Source organism: Dermacentor variabilis, chromosome 2, assembly GCF_050947875.1.
Source record: "Dermacentor variabilis isolate Ectoservices chromosome 2, ASM5094787v1, whole genome shotgun sequence".
NCBI lineage: Eukaryota > Metazoa > Arthropoda > Arachnida > Ixodida > Ixodidae > Dermacentor > Dermacentor variabilis.
In genome coordinates this window covers 44,085,814-44,107,484 of record NC_134569.1, presented here as the reverse complement: position 1 = coordinate 44,107,484, position 21,671 = coordinate 44,085,814, and the positions used below count along the sequence as shown (strand labels likewise).

At 43.9% G+C, this 21,671-nt stretch overlaps 2 protein-coding genes across 3 annotated transcripts in view; both read right to left on the bottom strand.

Annotated features, from left to right (window-relative positions):
• Rpn6 (regulatory particle non-ATPase 6) overlaps positions 1 to 10,579 on the bottom strand; it is a 113,841-nt gene extending 103,262 nt beyond the window's left edge. The window contains exons 1-2 of the mRNA XM_075680289.1: positions 10,455 to 10,579; positions 8,176 to 8,286 (exon numbers count right to left, since the gene is read on the bottom strand). Coding sequence (XP_075536404.1) covers positions 8,176 to 8,286; positions 10,455 to 10,466 — 123 coding nt within the window. The 5' untranslated portion in view covers positions 10,467 to 10,579. The remainder of the gene's footprint in view (positions 1 to 8,175; positions 8,287 to 10,454) is intronic.
• Positions 10,580 to 13,794: 3,215 nt separating this feature from the next.
• The window catches only part of Taf6 (TBP-associated factor 6), a 38,180-nt gene continuing 30,303 nt past the window's right edge, over positions 13,795 to 21,671 (bottom strand). For both annotated transcript variants that reach the window (XM_075680287.1, XM_075680288.1), the window contains exons 11-12: positions 19,754 to 19,924; positions 13,795 to 15,714 (exon numbers count right to left, since the gene is read on the bottom strand). In XM_075680287.1, the coding sequence (XP_075536402.1) occupies positions 15,220 to 15,714; positions 19,754 to 19,924 (666 nt within the window). In that variant the 3' untranslated portion in view covers positions 13,795 to 15,219. The remainder of the gene's footprint in view (positions 15,715 to 19,753; positions 19,925 to 21,671) is intronic.

Here is a 21,671-nt window from a genome sequence, read left to right as displayed (position 1 = left end):
TAATTTTGCAAAATGTTCAGCATACTACCACAAATTCCATAGGACGACAGGTCTTGCAGAATACCATATCACCAGGCAGTATCATATGCCTTCTCAAGATCAACGAATACAGATAGATAGTATTCGCTGTGTACAAATGCATCGCGTATATACGACTCAAGGAGAATTAGATTATCGGTTGTAGACCTCGCTTTTCGGAAGCCAGATTGGTGAGGGTCCAACATACCATTATATTCCAAAAAGTAAACAAGGCAACGGTTAATCATTTTTTCAAATACCTTGAGTAAACAGCTAGTGAGTGCAATTGGTCTGTAACTGTTAACTAAGGAAGGGTCTTTGCCGTGTTTCAGTATTGGCAGGACTATTGCCTCCTTCCAACATGAGGGTATATGACCAGTTGCAAAAATATTATTGTAAAGACCTAAGATACAGTTTAGGGTCTCACCAGGCAGATTGTTGATAATTTGATATGTTATTGTGTCAGAGCCTGGAGCCGAGCTGCCACAAGAGCCTAGGGCAAGCTTGAGTTCATGGAATGTTAGTGGTTTGTTGTATCTTTCTGATGACTTGTTTGGACACAGAGGTATATTTTCAGCTATTCTTTTATGGTGTAAGAACTTTTCGGAATAATTTTCCAAACTTGATACTCTCTCAAAGTGCTCACCAAGTGTGTTTGCTTGATGTTCTATTGTATCACCAAAGCCAGTGACGAGAGGAAAAGGATTTGGACGTTGTCCTTTTAGTTTACGTACCGTGTTATATACTTTGCCAACATCCGTGTATGAGTTTATTGAGGATACGTAGTGTGTCCACAGGGTGTCTACCAAGATGACATTTCCGAATTCCCTGAGTTTTCCAGGTTTTCCCTGAGCACTTTTGCTAAATTCCCTGAATGAGCCAGAACTTTGTTTTATGTCAAGACAGGCTGACACCATGTTGCCCGATGCTGTCACTCTCTAGTAAGCATGTTGAAACAAAAAAAAAAATGACTTAATCCAGTTTGAATAGTAAGGAGTAATATCTATTTAAAAAGAAAACAGAAGGAAGGTGTTAGTAAAATGCACAGTGAAAAAAAATGATAAAACCCATTGCAAATTGGGTCGAACATTTTCAAATACGAGCTATTTCTATCAACTGATAGCAAGCTCATCGGTATGAGGCCTGAACTTTGTCACAACTAAGATTCTCTCTCAGCAGTTGGGAAGTCAATCTCAACTGTCCTGACAATGACATACTCTCAGCCCATACAAAACATCTCAGTGTAGGGTTTCACTGCTTGAAATAGCTTATTTTGGTTTGAATGAGGGACACCTGCATCTCGGCATCAGCCAACGCTTTGTTTTTTGAGCTCAAGCTCCTTCAAAGAGGTGGCGGCACGCTTCATTTCCCGTTAATTCCTCAGGACGTCGGTCCTTCCTGTTCTCATCCTCCTTCTGCCACACGTTCACCCCATGGATCATTTGAAGCATCCTCTTGGTCAGTTGTACAGTCAACATCCGATTTTTCGGACTCCCTAGGGGCCGCAAAAACATACGAAAAATCGGGCAGTCCGAAAAAAATGAATGCATGTCTCTAACTGCCTATAAGGGCTAAAATTGGCACAGGCACGTCCGCAAAAGTTCTTAAGGCCTGCCAGTACACTTATGAGGCATATCAGTGCTCGTACTGTGACAGGAGATGGGGGTGCACGCACGCATATTTAAGGAATACATACTGTGTCCCGTGACAATTGCCCCTTCTCCCCGCTTGTTAAGCTTCACCGCCTAACACTGCTGTAATGAGGCGAAGCTAACTTTCGGAGACTGGCATTACGAAACGCGCTGTGTGTGCTCTGCGAGCTTCGAAGCCAATGGCGAAGATTACAAACGTGGTGTTGGTGCCATTGCTGACAGCAGCAAATTATTTCAATGAAAAACACGGCACCGCACGGCAAGAAGCTTAACAGCGAACGTAGAAGCAGCTAGGCCTAACGTTGCCGTGGTGGTGGCTACGGCTGCCGGCGGATCTGCGTGCGATGGACGTCAGACTCTGGAGTTTTGCAAGACGCGTAGCGCCACCTGCCGGTGCGAAGAGGCAGTAATTGAGTAGTGCGAAGCCCGACTCCCTTGCTAAGTTGCCTATGCAGCTAGCGACGGCGAAACAACAATTTAACTAGATTTTGGTCCATATTGCGAGTGTTTTGCGCATTTAACACCCAGACAGAGAGCTATGAATTTCTACGCTAGTCGGACGCGCCGCCAAATTGCCATAAAGCGCTTGCTGGCTCACTTTTCAGACTGATGGCGGAAACGACGGCAACCGCATTAGCTCCGCGCGCTACGAAGAAACGCCGCAATCGACGCTACTGTTGTGTTGTGAATAGCCATGAACGTGAAGGACGGAATAACAACGTTCAGTTTTACCGATTTCCATCGCGATCGTATGAAGGGGAAAGGTGAGAGCGCTGGATACGGGCTGTTCAACCTGTTAGGTAATCGGATTACTTGCATTCCCCACAACACAGCGGCTCGCATGAGAAAGTGTGACAATTTTGTTCTTCTGTAATTGTGTTGCGTAGGCCTGACGGAGGACCGTGGTAACCAAGCGAGAACTCAAGAATTTGCAGCCGCCACATCGTTGGTAACTGAAAAAGACAACGTTGCGAACCATCCTGTTTATGTGCCATCGATATCTCCACCTTTTAACAGACGTCCGCCTCCGCTTGATTCAACAAGTGGAACGGAGAGATTTGCAGGTCAGCTTAACCAAACATTTTGGTTCATTTATGAATTCAAAATCCTGTTCTAGAGCATTGTTGTATCGTGAGCTCATTTCTACTTTCGGTATTTTGTATGTCCTGCGCCGATACAAGCACGCTTCGCAATGTGCTGAGCCTGCTCGACTGCGTTTTTAAATGTGAGCAATGAAGTTGCTGTAGGAGCACTGGACGAGTAATTGCGAAGTAACGCACGTGTGTAAAGAAAAAGAATGTCGTGTGTATTTACATTTATTTGTGCACGCTTGTTGCTCGAAGCGTCTGCGAAAAGTTCAAATTAAGGTACGAGCGATGCTGTAGCTCCTGTGAGAAAGAAAGATGCAGCGCGTAGGCGCTGTAGGAAGCTTCTTTCGTTATGATCTCACGCTGTTTGCTGCCCTGGAAAAGGTTTGAAAGGATACTCTCTGTAAATAATTGCGAGACTAAACATTACGATAAAATACATAAAAATATAGGAGATACTTAAGTCTTGTGTTCAGGACGTATTCAATATGAACCATTTTGAAATGCTTAGATTTTTATGCTGATATGCATACAGACAAACCTGATGCTCTCTGTACTTGCGAGTTGCAGCACGCCGAAATAACACTCGAGACTTTATTTTATATTGTACAAGTACTTCGCTCTGCTGAGCTTCCTTTCCGAAGCGTGGATGGGCGGAAGAAGCTTTCCAGGTCCTTGATTTTTAGGAAACCGTGCCTCAACACAAACGAAAGAGAAGGGTCCATTGTGGCCAATGCGCCTTCGCTTGCGGACAGCTCTCCTTGCACTACTCAGTTTGAGCCAAGGCTCCGATGGGGGCGCTGGTGACAGCTTTTTCCGCAGCGCCGCCTGGGCAGAGTCTCAGGTCTATTGTGCCAGTTCGTGGCGGCGAGATAATCAAAATGGCGGCGGTGGCGGCTTTGATTAATGCCATTTCAGACCTAATGCCTTTCAGTACGTGGTGGTGCCGCAAAGCCGTGCAAATTATCGGGAATGTCCGAAAAAGCGTCTGGAAAATCGGTCGTTAACTACTCTGGCTACATCGTGCCGATGACACGGCGTCAATGACGATTCATTGCGATTCCTCTGTTACTGGAGCCAGCATTAACACGACTTTCGTTCCCTTTCAATAAAGTTACAGCTAATTTTCCCTGACAGAAGCACAAATTCCCTGAGTTTTTCCCGAGTTTTTCCAGACTGTTCAAATTCCCTGAGAATTCCCGGTTTTCGCGGTTGGTAGACACCCTGGTCCAGCTTTCCCTTTTGGATATTCGGCGGATACAGCGGCCATTTGATTTGCACCACTTAAAATTTATTAGATTTTCTGTCGTTGGGTGGCGTAAAAATCTGCTCCATGCTTTGTTCTGGCGTTTCTTTGCAATTTCACAGCCTTCGTTCCACCACGGTTTTGGATTGACCTTATCTGTGCAGTACTGAGGTATGCAGTTTCGAGCAGAACAGAGGATGTGTTCAGTGATGTAGCTGGCCAGTTCTTCTACACCTAGGTGGTCCACATCTTTCAGGCACAGTTTACATATGTTTCTAAATTTTGACCAGTCTGCACTATGAAGTCTCCATTTTTTGGAGTAAGCTGGTCCATCGTGCCCCTTTATTGTTTCTAGGAGTGTTGGGAAATGATGGCTCCCATATGGATTACTAATAACTCTCCATTCCAGGTATGGAAGAAGTGATGCTGACCCTATGGCTAAATCTATACATGAATACGTGTTGTGTGTAGAACAGTAAAAAGTTGGCTCTGTCTTGTTAAATAGACAGGCTCCACATGAAAGAAGGAACTTTTCGATTGCCCGTCCTCTTACACCACATATTGAGTCACCCCAGAATGTACTGCGAGCATTAAAATCTCTAATTACTATACAGGGTTCAGGAAGCTGGTCAATAAGCTTTTCGAATTCCGCAGTGTCAAACCGTTCATCAGGCGATATTATATATATATATATATATATATATATATATATATATATATATATATATATATATATATATATATATATATACATATACATATACATACATATGGAGCACATAGTTATAAGTTGATTGAACAATACAGCCCGAACAGCCACTGCTTCAAGTTAACTCTGGAGTGATGCATGCTGGCATGCACTTTTGGGCTATGATTGCCACACCACCTGAAGAAGAATTACCATTATTTCGATCTTTACGGAAAACTATGTACTGCTTTGTACTGCTTTAAGAAGTTATTGTGTGTCGACTCTAAATGTGTTTCTTGAACACAGGAGTCATGGCTGATATTCCTCAAGTAGATCTTTGACATCATCTAGATTGCGAAATAGGCCCCTGGCATTCCACTGAATTATTTGTGTAGCCATAGCAAGGAAGATTTTTGTTGTCTGTGTTCAAGAGCACGTGGTAAGTATAGATAGATAAGTATACAAAGACTGTAACCATTTAGGTTACCGGTCCCTTTCTCAGAGCGGTTACAGGAATTTTATCCCTCCTAGTGTGCTCCTGAGAGCGCTGATCTTTCGGCGTTCATGACGCCGGGGTTCTTTGATCGACCTTCATGACCTTCTCTGAGGTGCTGGAGGATCGTGAACTAGGCGCGGAAACTTGCGTCCCAGGTCGTGGAGTTCGGTTTAGCTTTGGGACCTGCGGAACCGAGGTCTGCAGGCCCACCTTCGATAATGATGGAGCAGCAGTTGCTGCTGCCACCAGGGGGGCAGGTGGCGTGATTACCGGACCACTATCAGTGGTCGCGGTAGACTCCCGAGGCATTTGTGACGCAGCCCCTCGTCGCACCTACCTTGAAAAAGCTTGTGTCATCTAAGTACGAAAGACGTTTCCTTGCTTCGTCAATTGTTATATTTTCTTTGACCTTTAGTGCAATGATTTCTCTTTCTTTCTTCTATTTAGGGCATGTCCTGGAGAAGGCTGGATGGCTTCCATCACAGTTCACACAATGTGGAGATGAGTCACAAGTGCCTGATTGACGATCATTCGAGCTGCATTTCACACAAGTCTGCCTTCCTCGGCATGTCTGGGATCCATGCCTGTACCTCTGGCACTTAAAGCACCATCGAGGATTTGGGATGTACGGCCTAACACGTACTTTGATATAGCCTGCATCCAATGTACTAGGCAGCACACTAGTACCAAAGGTTAGTACAATGTGCTTTGTTCGAAGTTGTTCGTTATTCCTGCGGATTAGGATTCTTTCTACCTTGATGACATTTTGGTCCTGAAAACATTCAAGCAGCTCTTCATTACTAAGGACCAACAAGTCGTCTTCCGAGATTACTCCACGGCTCGTGTTCATGGTTCGATGTGCCGACACAGTGACTGCTACACCACCAATGCATTTCAAGTCATTCATTTTATCATATTTGGTTTTATCCTTCAATTCAAGGAGCAGGTCTCCATTGGACGTCTTTGTGGCTTTGTAGCCAGGTCATATCGTGTTTGCGAGGCATTTCGCCACCAAGAAGAGGGAGAATTTACGCATGCTCGTGTTGCCTTCACTGTGGATTACGTGGTACTTAGGGACGTGTTCTTCAGTGTTCTTCAAAAAGAATTGAAAGGTTGCATCGGTGCGCCCTCTCTTTAGAGGGTGATCAAGGGGAATCAGTTTACTAGAAGCCATAATATAGGGATCTTGAGTTCGGCAGCAGCGCCAACCGCCCACCACAGAGCCCAACATGGGGACGGAGCAAGTCTTGCACGAGTAAGTCAAGCCCTCGCCAGTTGTATGGTGCTACTGTAACCCAATCTGGAGTACCCAAGGTTGGCCACCCACACAAGGTTAACCCCTGCTGCCAGGAAAGCCGGAAGTAAATAGAAGAGAGGAAAAGACAGGCAAGATTGAAAGGGAGAGAGAAAGACGCAGATTGGAGAGGGGGACAGGAAAAGGCAACTACCGATTTCCCCCGGGTGGGTCAGTCCGGGGGTGCTGTCTACGTGAAGCAGAGGCCAAAGAGGTGTGTTGCCTTCGCCAAGGGGCCATAAAGGTCCAAACACCCAGCATCGGCTGAACCCCCAGGATTCCCTTTTCCCCGGAAATGGCTAAGCCACACACCCAAGAAGTTTTACGAGACGGGAATCATGCGACCCGTTACTCAGTGGGACAAATGTCTAATGCTCATGGAAGCTACTTTTAAATAAAATAGCTCGTTTGTCATATATTCACAATGGCTCACTTTCATTTGACTCACCCTCGTATATTTTGCAGAACTGCTTTATATATGTGCTTTCCATTGCGACTATAATTTCGCTGCAATTACTCACAATACACCACCAGTGACAGCTGCTTCTGTGCAATACATTGGAACAAGGGACAGCGTCACAGATTTTTCCCTGGCCGTCGCATATGTACAGAAATGTAAACAAGGTTCGTGAATGACAAAGTTTATTTAACATGTTTGTCCTCAATTTCTTCATTTCATTTTTCATATTAGCGGCATGCATTACTTTGCTGGTTTCGAAATGATACAGTTCTAAAGTTTGTGTGATATTTTCTTTACTTATCAAATAGACAAGAAACATGGAAGTATTGATATCAGTTATTTCGGGCACAATCTTTTGGACATACAAGTATATTCTTTTGTGAAAAAAAAAACATATTTTACTTGTCTTGACAGTGCGTAGCGTTCAAGAATTCATTTGCAGCATCTTTGGCAATGGCGATGCAGTTATTATTTATGTATTTGATCCCTCAACAAATTCGATAAGGAGGCGGTCGAACTGCAACAAGAGCCCCTCCTCGTTTGTGTTTGTACTATGCATTGTATAGCACAAAACGGTTGTCATTTTCTTGTGGCCTAGTAACAATTATTCCACGAAACACACCCACACTCCAAGGACGCCGACACTAAAATGGACTGCTTAGGCTTGGACTGCAAGGCTAAGCCCAAGCCAATGACTACGACTGTGTGGTTGCCACTGAACACGCACATCCTGCTAAATTTGGCAACTTCATACGAAATTGGTGTTTTGGTGCAAGTTGGCACAGCTCGATGGTTTGGAGCAAGATGGCGCAATTGGCACAGCACTTCCATCCCTGTTTGTTGCATTCTTTGTCACCCCTTGCCTTGTACTGAGCTGATAAGTTGCCTGGCCAATTCTACTGCTTTGAATGGTAGTTTGGTGTCGATCTAGAAACCAATAAGTGCTACCTGCTGTGCAGGCCCCAAAATAGCAGACTAGGGGCAAGCTTATGGACATGACAAGAGGCATGGCATAGCATTCTATGAGACACTGATGTCCAATGGCCAACTGCTGCAAAGAATGGCAAAGGGACTAATCTATTTGAGGTTAACTGTTAGAAGCTCATCTCTAATACAGAAAATGTAACAGCAAAATTGGATTGGCTGTTGCCAGTGGCATGCCAAACGAATTAATCACACTAACACCTATTTTTCTTTCAACTATTCAGGCTGCGTCGTATAACAATTACTCACATTTGCAGAGATGCCCCCAACAAATATGCGCTTGGGTACCATGGTGCCGTATCGTGGTGCATTCAGGGCAGCTGGTGATGGGGAATGTGAACCCTCAGTGCTGTTTGTGGACTACGGAACATGTAAAGACAAGATTAGACAATGCTACAAGCTTAGCACACATGTACAAACAGTTTCCATGAAAAAAGACAATTTGAGCCTTTGCGCAATTTCAATGGTAGCAGACTGTAACACAGTTGCCTACTTAACCTGCCCTTAGCAATTGTTCCTAGATCAAGTCCTCTTGTTAATGCATTACAGTAATAGACATGAAGAAAAAGTACACAAGATAAGCAACAACAAAGCTGCCAAGAATACATAAGTGAATTGCATGTCAAATGTGTAATACACCTGTTTTTTCATACACATTGATTATATTGAACAATGCTAATGTTTTATCAGGACTGAATGCTGGGAGAGTTGGTAATCCATAATAACGAAAAATGGCACAACACACAAATGACCAAGAAGATGCACAATACAAGTGCAGATGGACACATTCGGTTTTTGACATGCTGACATGGTTCTCGCACGTCACACAGACATAAGACAGAAAGCCACCAATATAGAAGGGTTATAGGTTGGAAAGTTAAAGCAAAAAAGTCTAAAGAATTAATATTGTGAGTGAGATGGAAAGAATGTTGGACAAGTTGGTGTTTTATAAAAATAGCATGACACTCAAGGGACCAAGAAAGACAGTCTAGAAGTGCAGATGGACAAGTTCGGTGTTTGACAAGCCAAGACATGGTTCTTGCACGATGCACACACACAAACAATGCGTGCAATGCGTATGCTCTCCATTGTCAAAACACATCAAATTTCTGTAGTCACATAACATACTCAAACAAGGGAGTTAGTTATCAGCAAAAGCTCGCTTGGCTGGTTGCTGGTATGGTGGAACATACTCAACAGCAGCAATAAGTGGATGGGACAAGGAACACAAGTAGCCGAGATTGGCACTGGACATTAACCTATTTCATATGAAATAGCTGCCCCCACTGCACTTTCTCGCAGCTTTTATTCAATGTTTGAGCCTTGCCATGCTTGAGATGCACTTGCAAGTAAAACAGGCTGATGTCCAGTGCCCATCCCATCTACACATGTTCTTTGCCCCATCCAATAGTGCTGCTATGTTCCACCATTCAAGCAAGTGACTATACTTTGCATACAAGGCTCTGAAATTTTATACCCTACTGAAACCATCTCATACAGTAATGTTTCACTAGCCTTTAGACAAGATTTACTGTCACGTGGCTGAATGGCATGTTAAATTTTTCATAAGTGTCGCTCGTTTGTTGCAGCCTTATCCTACTGCCATATGTGCATTAATGTTCACTTTTTTCCTACTCCTGACTTAGTATACACAGATCAAGGAAAGAGTAAACAAAGATTGTAAATACGCTTTCCATACTTATTAGTGATATATGCCTTTGGGTAACCATTTTATCAAAGCATCAAGCCTTAATTCAGTTCCAACATTACTTTTTAAACGAATGCAAGATTAACACGCTACAACCGCTAATCAAATCAGTGCCGACATATTTAGGGTTTCTCAATAATTCCTCCGAACCTCTTCGGAAGCACTTGTCAGCATCTGACGTTTTTGGCCCTACGTTACTGCAGTTGACTAAAAAGAAACGTTAAGGAAAGAATGAGAAAGGCTGTGCTTGGCTTAACGCAACCATCGTCAGAAATGACAGTTTAGCGGGAAGAGATATAAGCAACTAGAGCAATGCGTAGAAATAAACGTGAACATTGAAAGCTGATCAAGGCACGGCATAATGACGTAAAATTACAAAGAAATTACACCAATCGAGGATACCCTATAATGCGAGCCCTACGATAACAGACCAGTTGCCAATCCGAACATGCTATAAAGAGAACGTGATCCTTTTTGATTATAACCTCGTACGCCCCACCTCATGCAAGTCAACCTGCAACTGCATGCATCGTTAGCAAAACAAAGACCTCATACAAACAAATGGGCGGACCGGCAGTACGAAATTCTAGAACAAAGGGCAGCAGGTGTCGATAAGTATCTGCCCCATAATAACTCAACGCCAAGTTAATAAGGATCAACGCTGATTGTTCTCTAAAAAATGCTGAACATGGACTTTCGAGACCATCAAACGAAACCTGACACGCACTGCTAAAGTTTCAGTGTATAAAACTTCGCCATACAACTGGCCAAGTAGCAGTAACCTGTAGCCCAACTAGAGAAAAGGTAGTACAATGCTTGCCTGCCCAGCCATGTTTATGAATCCAGGTCTGCAAACTCTTTAGCGCGTATGAAAATTACCAGAGTGGTGTCATTAAACAAGCCGAACAGCAGCCAGCTACAAAATCTAAAAATCGGATGGCGCAACTTTTTTTTTCTTTTCCGCGACCTAGGGACAACGCCTCCCCGTTTTTTCCCTACAGCATTCAAACACCTGTGGCGCTCAATCCGAAACCCCAATATTTTGAGCACCAGACGGGAACCGAAAGGCCGTTGATATTTTCACTCGAAGCTACCCGCGATGTTATGATGATAAGCGCGCACACACACATACACACACACACACGCAAATAAAGCGTGTAGTATGTACAGTACATCTACAGGACAGCAGTAGCTGACACCACCTGGCAACACTACACTCGCACCTCAACAAAGGGCTCACAACTGCGTAGCAAGACCGACGACCGCGCGGCTCGCGATAATATTGCACAAATTAGGCTTACACAATGTGTACGCAGCGGCCAGCAAAACGACAACCAAGTGTAAAGCCACACGTTTCACTTGTAATCTATTGAGCAAGTAATTGCTGCACCATCGCAACAGCGAAAATCAATCAGTGGACTTCCAGAACTCAAACAAGGCAGCATACGCTTTGTCGCACGTCTGAAGTAACAGCAGCGCGCATAATAGTATCGCGTCCTAGTACCTACTGACACCATAGCCACTACAGGCAGCAAAGCGACAGCACAAGCGGCTCTCCCCGGCAGTCTATTTATACTGTGCTTCCAAGACAAGAATAGGCGCCACAGAGCCAAGGTTGCATTTAGCTTTCGAGCGCGGAAGCACTATTTACTCACCATGGCGTTACTGCTGCTGGGATCTTTGGTTGCGCTCTTCAAAACTGCCTCACCTCCTACAACCGCGCCGGGGAAGCTAGCACACAGGCACCCGCCAAACCCTTCGCAATTCCGGGACCCGCAGCGCGCCTGCGCTATCCCCGCGCTGCCTGCGACACTGGTGTGCGCAGCGCCGTTGAAGACACGCTGTCGAGGTTAATCACGCCGGGGATGAAAAGCGCGCGATGATGGCCATCAAACAAACAACAGTGAGAGAGAGAGAAAAAAAAAGCGCCTGCATTTCAAAAAGCAAGAGGCTAGTTTGACAGGTTAAGCAAAAAAAAAAAAACGCAATTATTTCCACACTTTAAACACAAGTCAAATCGCCACTCTTCCAAAACCGTAGCCCAGGACAGAAAACGAAACTAGAATCTCGGTTATTTCAACGCGTCCTGTGACGTAGCTGGCGCGAAGCAGCTAAAACTGATTTATTATGGAAAGCAGACGGACGCTTGGTTCAAGTGACTTAATACTATAGCTGGACAAAGGTGAACTACTTGAAAGACCCTCGCTCACAGTGCGTGTTCGGGCACTAGTCTTTCTGAAATCGCCATCACCGAGACGTCATATCTGTCCACGGAGGAAGTATCTGTCATACGCTCTCCATACGTCATCACGCTAAGCCATCATAGAGTTTATTAGTCATTGCCTCCTTTACTAGATGCCTGACGCATCAGCGGAAAACTAGCTGCCAAACCGTCTCCTTTTTTTCCTCTCCACTACACTCTAAGAACAGTTTACACCCTTTGGCTTGCCCCTTCTGCCACACAAAAATAATCGTCATCTGCCTTGATGCGTTTCCTTTCTTTATCGCTGCAAGCCCGGAACTTTCCAGTGACGAACGGCACGCGCGTTATCAGAAGGGGCACTACAAAGGGTGTGAACTGTTCTATGCTGATAACGCGCGTGCCATTCGTTACTGGAAAATTCTGGGCTCGCAGCGATAAAGAAAGGAAACGCATCAAGGCAGATGACGATTATTTTTGTGTGGCAGAAGGGGCAAGCCAAAGGGTGTAAACTGTTCTTAGAGTGTAGTGTCAGTCGCGACAAGGTGTAGGTCGCGACTGTTATAAGCTGGCGGAACCAGCGGGCACTACTCGCGTGGCTTCCGAAATCTTCCTCATGCATTCGCGTCAATCTCGAAAGCCATTAACCTTCATCTTAGCTCAGCGTATATTACAGGCGACAGCTGTTCTTGTGCCAGACAACCAACTTTTAAAATGCGCACCAGAGGATTGTGCCGACCGTGGTTTCATCGTGGTACCGACCACGTAAACACCGTGCTTTTCTTCTACCAATCTTCCAATCGCCTCTTACTAATCTTTGTTTTGATAGTATGGAGTACACCATATCGATAGCGTTGGTCACAAGCGCCACCTTGCGACGCTCGTTCACAACTGAGGGCAGGTTCGTTCCGCAGGAAACTCTTTATGTTCCGCTGGGAAGGCATCTAGTAAAGGACGCAATGCACAGCCACGGCCGCCAGCTGCCGTGGCTAAGCTCGCCGAAGCATGTTCTGATCACTGTGGTTATAACTGTAGAAACAACGGTCGAATTCGACAGTTGCGCCGCTGAGTGTCGTCGCATTTTGCAGCTGCAAGCACTCTATCGTTCGCACTCGCACCAGTAGAACGCAAGATGTAATACACATGTATAAAATTAAAAAAAAAAACGTTATGCCTGCATGACATTCAAGAACTACTTAAATTTAGGAATAATTGAACTTCGAAATTTTGGCTAGCATCAAAGAGGAAGTGAGGTGCAGTTGGTGGCAGATAAAACAAATTTGCAACTTTCATATATAAATGACACATTTTACTTGTTAATTTAACACCTGTGTGATATGCTTCCATTATAACCGTATGAAGCCAACAGCAAAGCCGAGAAACGCGTAGGGGTAAATAGCATTTGAGCTGAAATGTAGAATATTATTGAGGGTTAATTTGTGATAAGATTCAGATTCGTAATAAAAAAACAATGGGATTGAAAACGAAAGAAAACTTGCCACTCGTAGGAGCCAAACCTAGGAACTTCTTACGACACAAATTGCTGCTGCTCAATCATCAAGTTCTCTGATGGGCATTGTTTGAGAATCGGTTCATGCAGTTCATAAACTATCCTGACATGTCAGTGAAGAACTGTTGCTTACCATTATTTGAGTTTTACAATGAACATGCAACCTTACCTTTATTACACTTGTTACTCATACCTACCCGACTTCTTCGATACCAAGAATAAGGTGTCTTGTATAAATGCAACCATTCTGACTTGCATAAGTGGGTAATGCCTTTCATGTGCCAAAGGACACCAGAACGGTTAATGAACATTCCCTCTGTGCAAAAGTGTAGTTTTATCTATTAACTCACATCACACACAGTGTGTGAAGAAAACAAATGAACAGCGACCCTTCTCTGTTTGTTTCAATGTCACTGCTGCAATTGGATGATTTAGAACAAACAATTTACGTACAGGTACTAATAGAAATTTACTTGGCACAAATTTCATTAGCTGTGATGAAAAATAATACAGCATCTTTGTCCTGTCTGCATGTGCATCATGATTGATAGGTCAGAACATACCTCATGAACTCAATGACATGGCACACAAGCATCATTATCAAACGTATTTATAACATGGCGCCAAGTGACGTCAAAAGTTTGATGTAATCAGCATTTTTTTTTTTACAGTGGCAAGATGCAAACATTTAAACAAACTCCAATGCTGTCTTGATGGAAAAGGCAGCATCTATGCTTTATGCAGTGTGATGTAAAAAAGCCCCCCATTCCCAAACACATATACACATGATGAATTGCTGGTAAGCCAGAAATTGAACACCTACATTTGCAACACAAAAACATTCAAAGCATCGTAGCAACTGAGTTGATGACGAGTGCTGTCAGCTCTTTGGCAATTGAGTCCTGTGGACATGAACACTGACTGCTGCAGTGACTGTACCTATCAGCCAGCAATTAAAACCAGTGGCAGCAACAATTCGAAATGGAATTTCCAACAGCTCTCAATTCCTGTCATCAAAACACAATCACACATCTGAAAGTTACAAACAAAGAAGCTCTGTCCAACAAGACAGCAACCAGCAGTCACAAAAGACAAGCGAGCAATATGAACAAAAAGTGGCCGACCCAGTACAGCTAGTTCTTTTATCTACATAGTATGATGAACAGGTAAGAAGAACTCAACAATAAGCTGCTGATTTTCAAACATTCTTTTGGATATTAGGAAGTATGCAGTTCACACAGGCAGCATATTTAATTTTGCAGCAAAAAAATTTACTTGTTCTTACTTTCTTTGCCAACCCTACCACACCCCCCCCTTTTTTTTTCAACTTTGTGATTTACAACAGGCACTCTCAGCCCACCAAAAATAATCATTACTGTACAATTCCAGCTTCACAAAGAAAACTACAAATCCGAAAGAAGAACACGAATCAACAGAGAGAGGGAGAAAGCATCCAAAACAAGCAATAAGCTTTTCCTACACGCATTTCACAAAACTTTATACACGTATACACGTGTAATGTTGCTTAAGATGCACATTGCCCTTTTGCACCTACTCATTTTCCTTGTGTAGCTAAAACAGCCTTGCACATGTGTGCAGCACTACACATACTTAAGTTTCCTTGAAATGAAGAGCTCACTGTACATGTCAATTAAGACGTCATTAGAAAAATAAGGAAGCAGCATTGAGGGGAGGATGACGGTGAGAAATCAAATTGAATCACCGACAGGGCATGGTCGGCGGCAGTGACATCATGCTCGCACTCAATATATACACAATGATTTGAGAATGAGAAAAAAAGAACAACTGCCACAACATGTCCCTGGAGGGCACTAGTGTACAAAGAGCATCGTCCACGCACGCCTTTTCCCTGTCTCATGATGGGTCCATTATTTCCTCTGGTTCATCCTTGACTTCTGCCACCTGAATGGCTGCGGTGGCTGCAGAGTCTGAGGTGGTGGCAACGGTAGTTACTGGGTGATGCAACTGTGCAGCAGACGATGTTGCTGTTGAAAATATCCCCTTGACAGCGACACTGGTTGGCTGAGCCATAGTGACCACAACCACTTTGGTCAGCGAAGCCGTTGAGGTGATCGCCTTTGTCTGGAGTGTGTTGCCTTGGGGTGTTGGTGCTGCCGTCACAATCTTCACGAGGGTTGGCGTCGAGGCGACTGTGCTAGTGCTGCTGCTGCTGTTGTTGACAACACCTGTGGCAGCATTGGCAAGTGGGCTTGCCGGCGCTGCCAGACGTGGAGGGTTAGATGTAACAATGACGTACTTCTGCGGCGCTCCCGGCAGCGATGCCGTGGGAACTCGAGGTGCGGGAACTAGTGAAGATGCACGTGGCGCAGCTTGGAGAAGGCGAGAAGGCTGAAAAAGAATGAAGTGACACATAGCAAATCAAAACTGGTTCACTTGTGGTCAGGTGTAAGAAACTAAAGATAAACTGATGCCCTTTTACAGTCATAACAGCATGCAGCTAAGCCCACACAAATAATAACATGGAATCCAACAAACATTTTAAACTAGCCTTACACGTGGCCGACACTTTACTTGGGCCTCTTTGATTTTCCACTTCTGGCTACCCGCGGGCTGCCAGAACCAGCCAGGACGATTTTGGTCTGGCTGCTCTCTGGAAGTTCTCTGGCTAGCAGATGACTAAAAGAGGCAATGAACGCTTGCCGCCACCTTTGTGGGGACAATGGATTGCAACATGGGCTCTGGAGGACTTAAATCTTACCTTGCTCAGCCAACTGGCTACGGTCATCTTCGAATTTCCTTACGTCTAGAGTTATCTTCTTAAGTTCTAACGTACCATTCCGCATTACTCTGATGCGTGCATGTTATTTGCACTGTGTTCTGCACAAGTTGTAGACGCTCATTCGCACATATTGTGCTACATTTTTGGTTCATCTTTGGTGGTGTTTCTTTTCACATATCTCGTATATGTATGTGGCAATATCCCTTTTTTCTGCAGTTAGCGAAGGCGTTACAGCTATCCGTGTTCGCTCCATCTTTTCGTCATATACTTGGGCGACAGCTCGAAATTGATATGTGTTTGAACTGCAGGCCAATGATGTTAAGAATGCACTGGTTGAGTACAATCCATAGGCATGCATACATTAGATTATTGCTCTCATGATCGCAACCAATATTGTTTTTCGTGTGAAACTTTTCGCTGTTCACAGGTGCATTTTCATGTGCCAGCTGCATCCCCAGCTCCTTAGGGTCAAAATGAGAAGCACCATCAGCCAAAACAAACTTTTTGAAATTGAATTTCCTTTTGGCTATGTGGCTATTTTTGGGCTACATCTTTTTCTTGTGGAAAAAGAAAAGTAAAAATAGTTAAGCAGAAATGAAAAGCTCTCTGGAATCAAAATGCAAACGACAGCAAATTAAAGAAATTGAGCGTGTCTGTTACAAAATCAAAATTTCCAAGTTCTATGCGAGACAACACATATGCAGGTTAAAAGGTCAAGGATCGCGTCTTTTGATAATTTTAATGAAGAAAGCTGGCCTCAGGAAACACGTCTCCATTCACGAACTATTCGCGCGCGCGCGCCAGCGAACATCGACTGTTGCTGTCTCCACATGTGAGCTTTCCACGTCCTACGTTTTAAGCATGAGATGCTTTCAGCTCCTGTTGACGGTGCACCGCTGGCGACCTCGGCGCCAGAACGGAGGGAGAACCCTGAGATGAACCTAACTGAAATTTGCCGAATTTTCTGCCTGCTGCATGGCGCCTACGTGGCAATTCACTCGGACCCTTGTTGCCCAAACTGCCCCTGCTCCAACGCTATAACGTAGAACATATCCTCTTCCGTTGCCCCACAGCCACCACAGCCATCCGTTCCCTACATAACTCCTAACCCTCCTCCTGTCTTTGCTATCACTACCTGTATCAAATACCGCCGTCGATCGAACGAGTGTTCAGCCAGGTCTCGCTCATTAAAACCGACCTTCGAAATAGAATGTCGAACGAGAGATTGGTAGAGCTCCTCCACATGAAGTTTGGCCTGGCCAGGAATTTTTGTCCCCTTTCAGCTCTGACATTTTGTATGAACCAAGCAGTTCCACTTCGCATTAAGCTCATGATGCTTAATCATAGCATACTTTTTTGTCTATATATCATACTAGATTTTGTACCAATTGCCATCTATTGTGTTAGACTTTGTCTTGCAATTTTTTGTAGTTTTTTGTTTAGTGCATTGTGTGGTGTTAACTGAAATTATCATGAGCTGTAAGTAATAATACTGAATGCCTGAATGCATGCCATTGCCTAGCGTGTTTATTGAGTGGTGCTATTTGTGTGTTGTTCTTTTCGTAATTTTTTGGTGCCCTGGGAAAAATAAAACAGTGCATTTCCAATGAAGACTGCATTTGCCTTATCATGAATTTGCCTGCATGCCAGCATTTCTGCACTTCTTGTGCTTGTGCAGCATCTGTTTTCCGTGCTGCATGGCCTCCGTGCCGATGCACGCGGAGGTCATGCGTGGTCAAGCGTGGAAAAACTAATATGTAGGTATTCTTGCCGAAAATTAATTCAGCATACTTAAGAAATGACTTCACAAAAAGACAAAGCTTTTTGGCTACTTTTGGGCGACCCAAAAGTTTCGCTTTTGGCTACATTTGGGCTACTGCAGAGGCCAATTTGGCTACCTGTGGTTGGAGCGATCTGGCAACCCTGAAGACGTACCCAATATCCTGCTTTTTCATGTCTTGTCAAGTGATGACACAATTCCAACTCATCAATGTCACCACTGGGCGACATGATCGCTGCAAGCCGGGATCCTCGAGCGATTGTCACTACGCACGATTTCGTGTCTTGGCATCAGACGCAGCGATCGGAGGCCGTCTGTTGCGCTGTGCAAGGTGAGGTTCGCGGAGTGCGGGTCTTGTGACGAGTCGCGCGAAATCTTGTGTTATCCCAGGCCAGATGCCCTCAGCCAAGTGTTCGATTTTGCAAACTTCGGTAAGCTTCGGGTTGTCTTGGGATCCCCACCCATGTGACTTCCTATCAGGACTGGAACTATAGATGGTTGCCGTCTGGCTGCCAGCGGGCTGCCAGAACTCCAAAAATCAGAGACCCCATGTCAGCCTTCACTTGAACGTACCGTACACATTTTTTAAAACAAGTTATCAGCATTTCTCTCAGGCATCAACTGTGCCACCAGCATTTTTCCAAGCATCAACCATGTCATAAAAAATTTATCAACATTCTGTTTCCTTGTTTATTAAAACTAACACAGATAGGCGAAGATGCTTATCGCAATAGGATTGGTGGTGATAGCTGTGAATGCCGCGTGCGACCACCCCAGTGAAGATTTGCTGGTACCAAAGTGAGAAACCGAGTGCACGCTGGCATTTTCATGTGAGACGGGCGGCTATATACCGTCCTCTATCGCGTGCGTCTCGCACATTTTCTTGTTTACATGGGACTTAGCGGCCAGAAAGCGTACCATATAATCACAGTTTGGCGACGTACTGAGCGTTCGTGCCGAAAAATCGCGTTTTCTGGGAACGTATGAACCGGCAAAAGATGAGCATAACTCTATTGGGTCATTTTGTTGTGTTCTCGAACGTGAACGTTGGTGCCGGAAAAACGTACGCAACGGGAACGTATCAACGAGGTTCTACCGAAATATTTTTTTTTCTTTTTTTTCCGACCGGCTCAATATACACGGCAAAACAAGCAGAGCTTCATTGCTTATGTTGCATTGACAACTGTTTCTTGGTACATCACAAAAGTTGGAGGTTGAGATAATGTGGTACCACAAGCCACTGAAGCTTGTGTCAGTCACCCTCCTGCACGGGTTAATAAACCTCACAATTGCTGGGTATCTGAAAGCCGAGCAAGCAAAGCATCTGTCACCTTTTCTTGTTTAACCCTGCACTTTCCCACATTTCACGCAAGGTACGCTTGGTCCTCCTCTGCCGCTCCTCTCGGGACATGCCACACCCTTACCCCCCACCCCACTCGCTATTATCCTAACTATCAGCAAGACGATCAAGATGCAGTGCCAACCACTGCACTGAACCACATCTCAGTGATATCACGTGATAACAAACTACAATTTACATGACAAGTTGAGGTATTCTGGTAAACAGCCTGCCTAAGCACTACATGGTGAAGTTTGTTTTGAATCCCTTGCATTTAAAGATCATATAATTCATGCTCTGTTGTGCTTTCGAGGAATTGAGTTTTCATACACCCACTTTGGAGTTTGCAGCCATTTAAGAAAGGAAAAAAAAAAAAAGAGGCAATAACTTTGTGTCAGTACTCCTTTAACAGAACCATAGCCACAGGTAAGCGTCGTCATGACAGCTTGAACACTGGATATGCAGGAGTGCCTGGTTAATAAGTCGGTATCAAAGACACCTGAAGCAAATAAATCTTGAGGCCACACACCTGGGTAACTGTAAGAGTGGTGCGCGCCACTGAAGTTGTGGTAGTGGGCTGCATGCGAGCCCTGACCACCTGTGCATGCAGCAGGTGCCCCAGGTAGCCGTACTCTGCTCGGTACTCTTCCGCATTGTCAGGCGGGGTCCGGGTTGCTTTCAGCACCGGTGCCAGCACCCTCTTCTCAGCGGAATGTGGGAAGGGAGAAAGGGGAAAATATACACATATATATATATATTTTTTCCCCAGCAACAGTTCAATAATACTGTAAAACAACTGACTGCAAGCACAAAATTAATTTCATCTAGAATTAACCCACACAATTTTTTACTTGTTCTAGGCACATGAAATGCAAGGCGATTTATTTGGACTAGATGACAAAATCTCAACTGCTGCATGATTCACAAGGAAATCAATAGACATGCCAGATGCTAATGAGGGACATGGAGACGACGAGGCTGCTTCAAAGGCACACTAGGTACTGCTTCTGCCTTAACATAGCAAAAATAAACACCTGTTTCTAGTGAAAATTAAAAAGCCAAGTGGCATTATGTCTATCTGTGCTGCCATGGCCAACCCTATGCCACTGCGTGCATTACCTTTTCTGTTGACGAGCCTAGTGAAACATAAGTGTATGAGCCACAAGATTTCTCCAAATGCTTTTTCTATGGGCTATTACTGCTAGCCTGTAGCATCTATTGCAGCATTTGGTTCAATTTAAATGAGCAGCGTCCTCTGAAAATTGGGTATATGAAACATTCCTTAAATTTTATATATTTGTTACTTCAGCACATTGTTATGCAATGTAACTGCATTGCTATTTATTTATTTCACATACTGTCAAATAACAGGAAGGGCAAGTACATACGGTAGTATTTACGAACAAAGAATATAAATACATTATATAATCATAAGTGTATAATCATAATTGCAAAGGTTTTGGTTTCGCTAAACAAAAGAATTAAGTAGTTCATCGCCAATGCAATATTTGGGTACAACATACTATAACAAAGAAGAATCTGAGAAAACAAGAAACCAAACAAGAAAAAGAAAAAAAAAAGCACATGAGAACACATGTGATATAAAATACCTAATAAACATGACAAACAAGATGCAGTAATGCGTATGATGCATCATACAAGAAGAACACTCATAGATTAAAGTGTTAGGCTATGAAGATTGGTAACAAACCTGAGTATGTAAGTCAGAGCTGTAAGGCAAGTCGATGTTCTTCCACTGAATTAGCAAACGTATCTAATGAGGGGCTGTTACTAACGGATTCACTCAGTTTATTCCACTCTCTCATCGCTAAAGGAAAGAATGAATTCTTAAAGCAATCGGTATGAAAAGAATGCTCATTGAGTGTTTGTGTGTTTTTATGCCGCGTTGGCCGTGTTTCATTGCTGGAGATGTATCTAGAGGTATCAATATTAAGCTTGTTGTGTAAGAGCTGGTACATAAATTTAGAACAGGCTAGTACAACTCCGTTTCGTATTGTTAGGATTCCGGCTTTGTTAAGTAGTTCGGTGGGCGAGTCTGTTAATTTATGTTTATTGTATATATACCGTAGGGCTTTCCTTTGTACACCTTCTAGTTTTTTTAATTAGTTGTTTAGTGTATGGGAACCAGATAACATTTGCGTACTCAAGGACTGACCTGACGAAAGTTTTGTAAGCCAGAAGTTTTGTATCAGGTGGTGCTAGTCGGAGGTGTCTTCCAAGAAAGAAAAGGCGTTTCATTGCAGTTGCTGTAACATTATTTACATGGGAGTTCCATCTGAAGTCATGTGTTAACGTTAATCCGAGGTACTTGTGTTCATGAACTTGTATTAGTGGCACGTCGTTAACGGTATACATGAAAGAACGACTTGTGACAGAGCAGGAATGTAACACATCATACTTTCATCAAATCACCATTATGTGATGGG